This window comes from Brassica napus, chromosome A6, assembly GCF_020379485.1.
Source record: "Brassica napus cultivar Da-Ae chromosome A6, Da-Ae, whole genome shotgun sequence".
NCBI classification, from domain to species: domain Eukaryota; kingdom Viridiplantae; phylum Streptophyta; class Magnoliopsida; order Brassicales; family Brassicaceae; genus Brassica; species Brassica napus.
This window is the reverse complement of record NC_063439.1, coordinates 24,350,743-24,363,676: the sequence shown is the minus strand read 5'-3', so window position 1 is coordinate 24,363,676 and position 12,934 is coordinate 24,350,743. Positions and strand designations below refer to the sequence as shown.

Sequence of the window (12,934 nt, the reverse complement as noted above, 5' to 3'; positions counted from 1 at the left end):
TGGTACCGATCGCATGCACTGTCACTTGCTGATAATAAATATCGACTGAACTATGCATTTGTTCTTATGTATTACTGCATGTGCGCTTGCAGTGCTTTTATTTCTCTTCATTGCAAATATTATTTTAGTTTTCTGTTTTTAATATTGGCAAATAATAGTATAGATACCTAATATTTATTTTTATGCTTATAAATTATAATTTTCTCTCTTTTTATTTATTTTATCTATCTAATAATTAAAATAGGTATTTACGCTGGAAAATGTGCTTTGCCCGTCCCTACATCACAAGCACCATCCATACATCACACATGCATTCCATGTTATTGAGTCGTCATTTAATAATAGCAAAACATATATATGCATTTATAAGAATATTATGCCTCTGATATTCCACCTCCATGCTTATTATGATTCATCCCTACACTTTTAATGCGTTATGTGAGATATATAGTAAAAATATCAAATCTACAATATATCATATAAAGTACATATCTCCCGTTTCTATGGCCGTCGAAAATTCGTATTACTTTAAAAGAAAGTTGGATTCGTGTTATATGAGTTGTTTTTTTTGGTTTTAATGCATGTATTGACGTCTTTGAGTTGATAACGCAACTATGCAATTTAAATCTAAATGGTTGATAAACAGCCTGTTAACACAATAAAAAAAAAGTTTTATAATCGTACATAATCGGTAAAAAGACAAAATGAAATTTCACACTTGTTATTAAAAAAGAAAACCTACCTGCGTAAAATAAATAGACATAGCACAACATGCATTGACAAAAGAGACGAAATTGAAGGAGTCCCGTGTCTCTTCTTCTTCCTTTTCTTCCGGCCTCGTGAAAATCAAATTGATCTCATCTTTTTAACTATTTGTTGACATATATACATACATACACATGTTCACATAAATAGATATGGTTGTATGACTTGTGTCTATCAAATCCAGAAATCTCCATTATCTTATGCCAAATTCTCATACTAATATCTCTAATTAATCTCTTTACACCACCTACGATAACGACATATGTAACGTACAATTAATTTCATCTAAAACTATGTTTACCAAAAATCCAGATGTGGTCCACTAATACCAATCGCGAACCATACCCGAATAAAACATACAAAATCATATTTTGATATATTATCATGGATATACAAACATTATATATAGAGAAGTCATGACGTAGACCATCATGTAATTTGACAAACGCCAAAGACCCACTGGTTCTATCCGAAACAGCAAAAAAAATTCTTTTTTAAAAGAATATCAATTCATTTCATGGAACACCGAAACAGCAAATCATGACGCAGAGAAAATCTCGTTCGTCAAAAGACCCTTTCGTCAATTTCTATTATTAACAAAGCCTATGCATTACACATAAATGCAATAGCCACTATTCAATTCTTAAAATTATCATAGCAATAAATCAAAAGCTAGAGAGGGAGATATCATCTCACATATCATTATCATGCATGTTCCCGTTATTTTAAATAACATAACCCAAATAATAATATTTTTTTTGATATTAGGGTTTTTGAAAGGAGCAAGCCCACATTGAATGCCACGCGGTTTTGTGTGGAGGGTAGAGACTTTTACTTTCGCTACACAGCTGACTTTGGAGGCTTTACCTCCACTTTTGTAGTTAATGCTTTACACATTTTATTTTAATTTATTTTATATTTATTAGATTAAATACTCAATTTTGAGAGACCAAAGAGGGGTCAGCACTCTCTCTTTCTATTTATATATACATAGAAGAAGAAGGTGGACATAGACCTTTGTCGCCAAGCTTAACCATTAGATACATCCAAAGTCAAGAGTACTAATTAGTGAGCTTAAGAGTACTGTGACTTATCAACAAGTAAAGTTATTCCAATTTTCTTCTATTTTCTTGGCAAAGAGTTGTTGTAGTCGGAAACTAAGAGAGGGAAAAAGTTTAAAGGGAGTGATTATTAATTAGATTAAGAGAGCTCAAGATAATGGTGAGACCTCCTTGTTGTGACAAAGGAGGAGTGAAGAAAGGGCCATGGACTCCTGAAGAAGATATCATTTTAGTTACTTACATCCAAGAACATGGTCCTGGTAATTGGAGAGCCGTTCCGACCAATACTGGTATGCCAATCTTCATTCATCATCTCTTTCGTTATTTACATAGATATTAAATCATCTCTCAAGGTTTATATGTATATATGTAGACAAGGAACTAAAATGGGTATGGATTAAATTTGGTTAACTATACACTGTTCTCCAAATGGGTTTGATTGTGAAATAATCGTAACCAAAACCATATTTGGAATAAATTAGCTAGGGTTTTGCCGTTTTGGTTAATGAATTTAAGATCGAGCTTTAATGCATGAGCTCTTGTTCTTGTTATATATATATATATGTATGTAAAGGTCAAGTCTCTACTCATTGGTTTTAAACATTGTTTAACCTTTATGAACATTTTTTCTTGGAAATTTAGGATTGCTTAGATGCAGCAAGAGTTGTAGGCTTAGATGGACAAACTATTTAAGGCCAGGAATCAAAAGAGGCAACTTCACAGAACATGAAGAAAAGATGATTGTCCATCTCCAAGCCCTATTAGGCAATAGGTAAATTTAATTATTCACTCCTAAATCAAAAGATGATTTCTCTAATTTTGTTTTCCGCAAATTTTTTGAGTTTAAACGAAGGAAAAAAAATAATAGAGGGCATTTAATATTTGGTGTAGATGGGCTGCAATTGCATCATATCTTCCACAAAGGACCGATAATGACATTAAGAACTATTGGAACACTCATTTGAAGAAGAAACTCAACAAAGCCAATCAAGATTCTCATCAAGATTTTGATCAATCAAGAGACCTCTCTTCTTCTCCATCGTCTTCTTCTGCTAACTCCAACTCAAACATCTCAAGAGGCCAATGGGAAAGAAGGCTTCAAACTGATATTCACTTGGCGAAGAAGGCTCTCTCTGAAGCTTTGTCTCCTGCTGTGGCGCCAATCATTACCTCTACATTTGCCACCACGGCCACAACATCTTCTTCTGCTGAATCAAGACGTTCTACTTCCTCAGCTTGCAGGTTTCTTAGGACGCAAGAAACATCTACCGCTTATGCCTCGAGCACCGAGAATATAGCAAAATTGCTCAAAGGGTGGGTGAAGAACTCTCCGAAGATTCCGAACTCTTCAGATTTAATGGTTTCTCCAGATTCTGAGACAAAAGATGTGATCAAGAGTGATGTCGAGGACTGTGCAGGGGCATTCCAGTCATTTTCGGGGTTTGATCACTTGAAAGATTGTGACTCATCATATCATCAGGCTGGAGTATCACCGGATCATGAGACCAAACCAGACATAACTGGATGCAGTAACCAAAGTCAATGGTCTTTGTTTGAAAAGTGGCTGTTTGAGGATTCTGGTGGACCGATTGGTGATATTGTGTTGGATGAAAACCCTTATTTCTTCTGAAGAATTTGCCTAATCAGATGGTTCTAATTTTAGGATCATCATCTCTTTTTCTTTGTATAATTTGTTTATTTTTGGCTTTCCGAATTAACTAGCTTAGATAACCTGGGCTAATATTAATAATTTTATTTATTTTCCCTCGGAAATTACAGTTAATTATGGGGGGTGGGGGGGGGGGGGGGGGGGGGGATATGTTGTTTTACAAATGGCCTTATGAATTCCAAAGGGGTAAAATATTGCTCACCCAATGTTTTAGTATTGGCGTAAAATTCCATATCTATATTTTCAGTTTACTAAATGTTATAATTGAATCATTGTTTTTACTATGTTATATTTGAGTCTTTGAAATGTCCAAATTGTATGTATAAACGCCAATATATTTATATACCTAAACTGAAATGACAAAAAAAAAACTTACCAACTTGTTAAATTGTTTACTAATATCGGGATTAGTAAGCTAATTCAGTATAAGATGCGCTCTATGTGTAGTGAGTAGATAAGAACTATTCCTATAGAATAATAAAACGATTACTAGTAAACAATCAATACTTGCAAGTTCCAACTTGCCCTTTTATTAGCAGAAAAGTACACTACACTTGGTTTAGAGTGTCAAATGGCGCCGCTCATCAAAATAAAAACGTAGATTTAAAGACAGGCTTACTATTGGTGAATTTGATACACCTATTGATAAAGAAAATAGTACTACTAGTAAAGAAAATTAAATGATATATTTATTGCTTGAAATAAATGGGGCCGACAAGCTATAAAAGTATTTTAAAACGGGATGGATTGAAAGTGATGAAGAATTAAAGTTTGACTTTCAATCTTGTGTGACCTTGTGAGTTATGTGTTGTAACTTGTGACTTACCTACGGTCCTACACCACATAGTTACTAAGTTAAGTTCTACAGAAGTCAATTTCACCGTTAATTTACCATCTCCTTTGGTTTTACGGTCGTGGTCGTTCGACGGTAAAAAAACAGTGGAATCATGTTTAACAAAAATTGAACCGGAGATTAAATTGAGCTAGTGTTATTGTTTGTTGGATTATGGTTCAATCAGCCTAACCGACTATTTCCAAATGAATTAATATGACATAAGTTTATACATTGTAATTTTTTAAGTTAATACATTGTATTTGTCCCACTAATCTCGTATAGAGAAAATTTATCATGAAATTTTTGATCCAAACAAGAAATAGTGAAAATCATATAGAGGCACAAGAAGCAGCAGCTCCTTTGCTGTAAAGCTAATGTACGGCAAGAACCGTATGCAACTTCTTGGCTTTTGATTTAATTCTCATCAGCCGTTTTATTTTATCTTTTGTTGATTTAAAATTAAAACAGCAAGCATAAATATATACCTGGTTCACCAGTATTTTGCTTGTGCATTATATATAAAAATTACATATAATAGTATGTGCGTATATGATTGATTGTAACCAAAAAATAGCTCGCATCCAGTTCAAATTCAAGGTGCATGGTAAATTTTTTGAATAGTTAGCAAACATGTACAGAAACTTTGGAACACTTAGTTCAATATGCTGATAAATATATAGATGGTTAGAAAACAAACACATATTTGGAAGAGAAAAGAAAATAGGTATATCATATGTACACGTCCGTTGGGTCTGGAACGGCGCGTTCCACTGCGTAATCTGAGATGTTTATGACTATTTGCCATTAAGCAAAAGTATGATGGTTAGGTTTTCGCAAACGGGTTTTTGGTTGAATTCAGTCACTTCGAAAAAAATTCTGCAAATCTTTTTGAGGACATAAAAACTCATCTCTAAGACCCGACTAATTTGCATTCTTAAGATACACAATTAAAGTTCAGTGTAGACCGCGCAATGTATTAGTGTTTTTTCTATCAGGTAGTTTAGTTCTTGCAAACGGTTCAAACACTACATCTATAAATAAAATTTCAAACATAAAAACATTCTTTTGGATCATTATAAGTTGGTAAAATAAAATAACACATAAGCAAGTCTGTGTTTCGACCAAAAAAAAGCAAGTCTGTGTGTGTGTGTGTGTGAATTGTGAATAGTTGGTGAGCTTGGTCTTAGGCCCGTGTTAGACTTTAAACCCAATAAGAAGAAAAAGTGTTAAAAGGAACTGAAGAATCATGTGCGTTCATGCATGAGGTCTCAAAGCCCAACCTCTTGCTTCTATTTAGCGTAGTGATCTTTCTTGCTTTCTCACGACTGAGATATTAATTATTTAGTAACAGAGTGCCTAAATTAAACTAGACGCTAAAATGTTGATTGACTACCTAAAGTTAATTAAGAACATCCCATATATAAGGTGTACAATATGTTATTTGCCAACTCCATATATTTGTCAAGAGAGTTTAGTTCTAAATATCTTATGGATCATTGGAAAAGTGCATATCACACAGTTAACTTAATTCAATCTATATAAGTGATACAGAATTAATATTATTATTTTTGTAACAGTTGAAGCTCCGTATAGTCTCTTACATATTCGAAGTTAGCTTTTAAATATTTCAGTTTAAGTTATCTCCCTCACCCGACGTGATCATATGCAACGTCGATGCAGCCTGGAAAGTTAGTACTCGTAATTGTGGCGTTGGATGTGTTTTTTCAGGTCCAAGACATGTCCCAAAGCTGGACTTCTTTAGCGACTCACATCGCTCTGTTTCCACGGCGCTAATGGTTGAGGCCCTCGCCATCCGTTCGACGGTTATGTATGCCGCTACGTCAAATGTAAAAGCTCTATTGATCCGGTCTGAATCCCTCTCTCTCGTTAAGATGCTGAAGAAAGGAAGCTCTACGCCGGCGCTATATGGGATTTTGTTTGACATCTACCACTTTAGGTCTACTTTTATTGCTGTTTCTTTTGAGTATGTTCCAAGGTTGAATAATGTTTTGGCTGATTATGTGGCAAAATCAGTCATTCTATTGCTAAACTCTTCCTCCTCCCATGGAATGTAAAACCTTTTATTATGAATGAAGTAGTTGTTTGATCAAAAAAAAAAATATTTCAGTTTAGGATATAGGGTCCACAATTTCTCTTAGTTCTGAAGTCAGCTTTTAAATATTTTTATCTGAAAGGTATTGTTCTGTATTAAATGTTATTTGAACTCGGGGCACAAAAAATACTAATTCTCTTATACAACCAAAACAGGTTACTAACATTTTTTTTTGTCAAATTCTAAATTCATTTCATAAAATGGCATTGTGATACAAGTAAACCTGAATTAAAATCTGCTACAAATAGTAAAGGACTATCTAAAAATCCCCCAAACAGATAAAAATATTCTTAAACACAATACTTAAGTCTGATTAATCTCAATCCAAGAACTTAGACTAAAGCTAAAGGAGTAGAAAAGCCGTTAACACTTAGCAACCAGTACCGACTGAGCTAATTCACGAACCTCCAAGAAAAATAGTCAAGGAAGAAGCGAGCAACGGAGATAATCTCGGAGGATACTTGACCGAATAACATGCGGAGGCAGTTAGGCGTCCCGTCCCCGACCATCACAAAAATAAGAGAAATCCGTAATCGACCAATCCAGAGGCAAAAAGCGGAGGAGACTGTAGATCTCTGCTGGTGGAGAAAACAACAAGCTTGAGGGACAAGATCTCTTAAGAAGGTAGGCGGTGGTTTAACTCCCAATACCGATTACTAACATTTTGGTACTGATATTAATTTGATTCAAAATAGAAAATTGTCTAAAATATCATATTCCTAATACAATTTTTCATGTTTATCTTAATCATTTTTACCGTCACTTTGAAAAACACTTATAATCTTATAGTTAAATAATCAAAATTTAAAGTTTAGAATCGAGAGGTGGAATAGGATTTTTGGAATATAAAATTTAGATTTTAATAAATATTTAAAAATAATTAAAAAAAAAAGTTTCAATAAGAATTTTTGAATTTGAAAAAGAACCGAGAAAGAAAATTCAAAAAAATTTTTATCAAAAGTTTGAATTTAAAAAGGCAAATTTTGAAAACTATAAAAATTATTATTTTATTATTTTATTTTATTATTTATTTATTTAAATAATTATTTATTATATATATATAAATGATATAAGAGTTTTTTTACCTCTTAATAAAAATATATTTTTGAAAATATCTATTTAGTGAAAATAAACATGGATAATGATATCAACAATGTGATAAACACAGACATTCCCCAAACATCAAACATTAGAATGCTTTTGTACATCCTATTTAAAATGGACATCATGTATATATTAGAAGCAGAAGTAAGTGGATACAAGTCAAGTTAATGACGAAAGCCAAGTGAAGCAATAACAAGAGGCACGAAAATAAATTTAACCAAGATGCGTTTAAGACTTGAAATCTAAACAAAGTGGAAAGTTTAGTTTTTGATGATTTTAGTCAAATGGCAGAGGAGTGTTGGATGATCCCAAGACTCACTCCCACCTATTTTGGATAAATCCAGAGAAATTGTCAAAATCACCACATTCCTAATATCATTTTTCATGTCTATTTTAACCATATTTATTTTTATTTTAAAAAGGTAAATAGACACATTTATAACCATAGATTAATTAATACAGACTTAAAGTTTAGATTCGAGAAGTGAAGTATTGCAATGTGAGGTGTAGAATTTTAATAAATATATATATAAATATCTAAAAAAATTTAAAATAGTTTCAAAAATAATTTCAAATTTCAAAATTAAAATTTGAAGAAAAAAATATTTTCAAATTCTTTATATAAAAGTTTGAATTTGAGAACGTATAAGTTGAAAACCATATAAAATTATTGTATTTTATTTTATTTTACTATTTATTTATATTTATATACCCATAAAGTAAATGTATTTTCTTTTGACTCTTTAATGAATAAGGTATTTGTGAAAATATCTTTTTCATGAAGGTAAACATAAATTATAATACCAAAAAAAAATTTGTAAAAATGAAATTTCCCCATAAATCTAAAAATTAAGTTTTGTATTGTTACAAGGTTCACTATTTTGTTCATTAATGGATTGAACAACATTTATAAATTCTTAGCATGGATTTTTTTTTTGTTCACATGTGTGAATAGTCTCTTCCCTAATATTTTGGTGGCTTAAAGCATTTTTATTCAAATTTGGCCCTTTATATACATAATAAATAATATATCTTTGTAATCTTATATGTATTAATAAAAAAACTTTGAAATAAAAAAATGTTGATTGTACTTAATATATTCTAAATTAATTTTGTAAAATTTATTAGTTTAGATATTAACAAAATTTTATTTCTAATTTGTCTATTTTGAAGTTTATTAATTATAATCTATTAATATATTTGTGGCATTTTTTCAAAGGATGGTTTCAAAATTTAAAACCATGATTGAAATCACGGAAAGACTGATGTTCTAACTTTCGCAAAAAGCTGAATTCTCTACAATATGACCACAATAACATGGGTGGTTTTATGTTCAAAAAAAAATAACATGGGTGGTTTTCTTTTCTAACTGGTTAATTTTAGTTCTTAATAGGTGTTAGCTTGATGGAGAAAAAATATGACATTCATCATCATCAACATATTTATGAGTATTGGGGTATAATGAACATCGTTCTGAATATTGATTCTTACTAGTGCCGTGCGTGGTCCAAAACCCTAATTATATAATATGCAGAGGAGGATTAGAGGTTGACAAGTTGCCTTTCTTTCTCGCTCATTCATTAGAAAGTTAAATTATTTAGATTCCAGTCTTGTAATTAATTCCAAGCTACGTCAAATCGAAAAATAAAAAAAATATTCCAAATGTTTTTGTAATGTTTTGGAGTTTATCCAAATTTAATTGTACTCTTCGTATCCATGACTCGTGACTCTGTTTAGCTTATTTGTTTTTTCTTCTATTCCATCGTTCTCATGAATCATGATCAAATCTAAATTCTAAGAATCTATCATAAAAATAATATGTTTGCATTAATAATTAAATAACGTAAATGAAACTACGAAGAGGACATAATTTAAAGATGTGGCTATTAGTTAATGCAAATATATAGAGATAATACTTTTTAAATATAGAAATGATTATTCAAAAAGCTTCTGGTTATCTATACGTAACTCAATTCCTCAATAGATAAATATAAAAAAACATGAACTTGATAAAAAAACATGATCAAGAAAACAAAACATTTGAGGAGCTTGCATCATATAAATGAAAGATTTCAGAAACAAAATCTATCAAACTCATATAAGTAAGTAAAATGCTTGCAGTACCAGATCCAATTAATATGACAAAAATATAGTAACAAATATTGTTCATGCACCACTGAGAAAACATCCATGATGGCTCGGGACACTAGAGGCAAAGTATGCCTTATAAGGATATTCGGACGCTCAAGTCAAAAACTTCTCGAAAATATTTAGGTGAATGTTTAGAGAACAACTGCATCATGTGATGTGCTTTAATTCTTAATTTTAAAAGGTTAGAAAAAAAATTTACAAAAAAAAAGGTTAGAAAAATTTTGAAGTATTTTTTCAATGTATCTTGAGAGTGAATTGGTAACACCCCACATGCGACCTAGATCAGGTCAAGGTGCTAATCTTCTAATGGCTAAACTGTCTGTCTTATTTTTAACTTTTGAAAACTAATTTAAGAACAAGTGGAATTTCTAACATTTGCCAAATAGTGAAAACACATTCGTCAAAATTTGAAGAAAGAAAGAGGTTCCTTCACAGAAACTCAAAAATCAGGGTTTCTTTTCATTCTTAATGGAATCAACATTCAGACAGGGTCCTAATGCAACTATCTTACAAAAATATTAAAACTGCAGTCAATTTTTTAAACTCGCACTTCCTATACAAATTGTTTAGCCGCAAGGAGGTTAGTACCTCCTAAATAAATAAATAAGATTGACCGTTGAGTAGTCAAAGATTACACATCACTAATGGAAGCTGGGGAATGAGAGTTGGGTTGTTGAGAAACATAATCTCTCGTTGCTTTAAATCTCTATCTACTCTCCTTATCATAAATCAATAAATCAATAACCATCATTACTCCACTAGCCACTTTTGTCTTTGCCATTAATATATTGTAATTTTACTTTACTTATATAAATTCAGCCTCCACTAACCCTCTTTTAACATTTTTTTGATAACTAGACGGAGTTCCAGTCAGATCCTAATCTCTTTTTAGATCTAAGACCACCAGTATTTGCTAATATTTGATGGCATAGCGTAAAGTATTTTTCAACGGAAACCGAAATAAGAGTACAACAGAATCAATCTTTGTGCTAAACTACTAACACAAAGCACGGTTAGTAAGGCGTTTGAATACTTTCGATCATGAAGGTTTTATCTTTTTTTTTTCTGACTTGTGTGGACATATTAGTTTCCAAATGGGGAAATGGTTTTTAACACTGATTATTAGATTATTAACTCTATTATTTAAAGTAAGTGACCCGACTATAAGAACATTGTATATTGTTTAAATCCTAATCCGCACCAATAATAGTAAAAAGGAACCATGCAGATTTTTTGCCATGGAACTTTTAGTTATTCCTGTATAAACTATCAAGTAAAACTACAAACAGGTTCTGTTGGCCTATAATTATATAACTAACTTATGGCGCATATATGTCTGGTACGACTCCTAATTGTCGTTAGACAGAAACAATCTTATCAAATCAAAATAAAATTGGTTGTACATTGTCTGCAAATGCTTTATACATTTATCTACACCCATGCATTATATATGTCTTAATATAAATTATAAAAATATGACAGAACGATGAATCTCGGAACTTGCAGATGTGAAGTGAGCATTGTATTGAGTGCGTCTATTCTAATCAGTATTCCACCAACAGTAAGATGAAAGTTGAAACAAGGAAACTATGATCAGTGTTATTTGACATTTTTATCTCACAATCAATCGAAGACACACAGACACTATATATACACGTCTTTTTACTTAGATGAATGATACATGTCAATGATGTCATCTCAGTTAATACGATGATATTCGGATAATATCTCATGACTTTTTTTTTTTGGTAAAATAATATCTCATGACTTGCGTAAAATTCAAAGGTTAATATATTTATATCAAATCTCGAAGAAGAAAATATCAAAATATTTATTTTCTAATTATCCGATATTGATGGAACACATGAATAAAGACCGTTTGATGTCTAACCGAAATACGAATGAATGTATGCACGTGTAATTGAAAATATCAAGACGTAATTGCAAAGTAGCAAAAGATCGTGAAGGATTGCGTTGCCTCATGATGTACATAGTAAGTTTGGTAGCCCAACTTATCAGTCCCACGTTTTTAGGTCCAAATGTATATACATTTATACACACATTTCTATCTTAGTTCATGCATTTTCATCACACAATCTAAACATATTGATTGTTACTTAGATTACAACAAAAGTTGAAATCTAAGAGTTTAAGTCCGTACATTTGATCGGGTAGAAACCAAGTGGATCACAATATCACGTATCCGACATAAACAGTTCTTTTTTGTCTATGCATAGATTTATACTCTCGAGCTGGATACTAATTCATATTCTTTACGATATGTATAAATGATTTTCGTAACCATACGTGTAATTATAATAAACAAAATGAATTAGAGAATATAGTAGAAGCAAAACATGGGATTAAAGGGGATGAGGGTTAAGGGGCCACCACAGTACATATTAGGTCTTAAAAGACAAGCTTAGCTGTTTTCTTCCTTTTAAAACCAATCACTTTGTTTGGTCTTAAAGAAAAGCTTTCTCATCATTTTAGGGTTTTCTAGCAGGATTGAACAAAAGATTCATTCACGCACTTGCAAACGTAATTTAATTTTGCTTTCATGATATATTAATTGTTACAATCTGTATCAGCACCCACTTCTTTATATATTACATTATTCTATTGCTTATTGTTATGATCATTGATAAGTTAGTTAAAACAATAAAAATAGATTATAAGCTAGCGCGCAATATATACATATTGGAATATGATAATGTTTTTTCTCTTCTGAAAGTTTCATATAGCAGCAGTTTTTTTGGTTCCGAATACTACGTTCAAGGATGATAATACTATCAACTAAAGACGGGTGCCTAACTCACATAGTGGTGTGGCTCCATGTCTCATGCTTATAATTGCATGTGATTTTTTTTCTTCTTGGTATCTCCGGAGTTACGGATATTTTTGAACATTACTAAACCAATAGGTTACAGTAGACAAATAAATCTCTTTTCTAGTTAAGCCTAGCCAAGTTCCAATTTCTGACTCAGCATAATGACTTCCAACTGGATGAAGAAACTTAGTGACTGAGTAAAATGAATTTTAAATAACATGAGCAAAAGAAACTTCCAGCACATTTAGGTTCATAACCCAAAAAGAAGATGTACTCATTCAATAACATGCATACACATGTGAATGCATAGTTGTGGACGCCAAATAAACTAAAATTAAGAAAAAAAAAACATATTTGCATATGTATATCCATCTAAATATATGAAAATATTTGATAAGTTGATTAT

At 31.5% G+C, this 12,934-nt stretch overlaps 1 protein-coding gene across 1 annotated transcript; it reads left to right on the top strand.

Moving 5' to 3' along the window:
• Positions 1 to 1,717: 1,717 nt before the first annotated feature.
• Positions 1,718 to 3,585, top strand: LOC106349150 (transcription factor MYB30). The gene is made up of 3 exons (XM_013789067.3): positions 1,718 to 2,116; positions 2,469 to 2,598; positions 2,718 to 3,585. The coding sequence occupies exons 1-3, from the start codon at positions 1,984 to 1,986 to the stop codon at positions 3,454 to 3,456; spliced, it is 1,002 nt and encodes a 333-aa protein (XP_013644521.2). The 5' UTR covers positions 1,718 to 1,983; the 3' UTR covers positions 3,457 to 3,585.
• Positions 3,586 to 12,934: the final 9,349 nt, after the last annotated feature.

What these genes read in the sequence shown, in the direction of transcription:
- LOC106349150 (XM_013789067.3), top strand. Translation starts at nt 1,984, where the DNA reads ATGGTGAGACCTCCTTGTTGTGACAAAGGAGGAGTGAAGAAAGGGCCA. An exon ending in AGCCGTTCCGACCAATACTG is followed by an intron (nt 2,117 to 2,468) that starts GTATGCCAATCT and finishes TTGGAAATTTAG; the next exon opens with GATTGCTTAGATGCAGCAAG. An exon ending in CAAGCCCTATTAGGCAATAG is followed by an intron (nt 2,599 to 2,717) that starts GTAAATTTAATT and finishes TATTTGGTGTAG; the next exon opens with ATGGGCTGCAATTGCATCAT.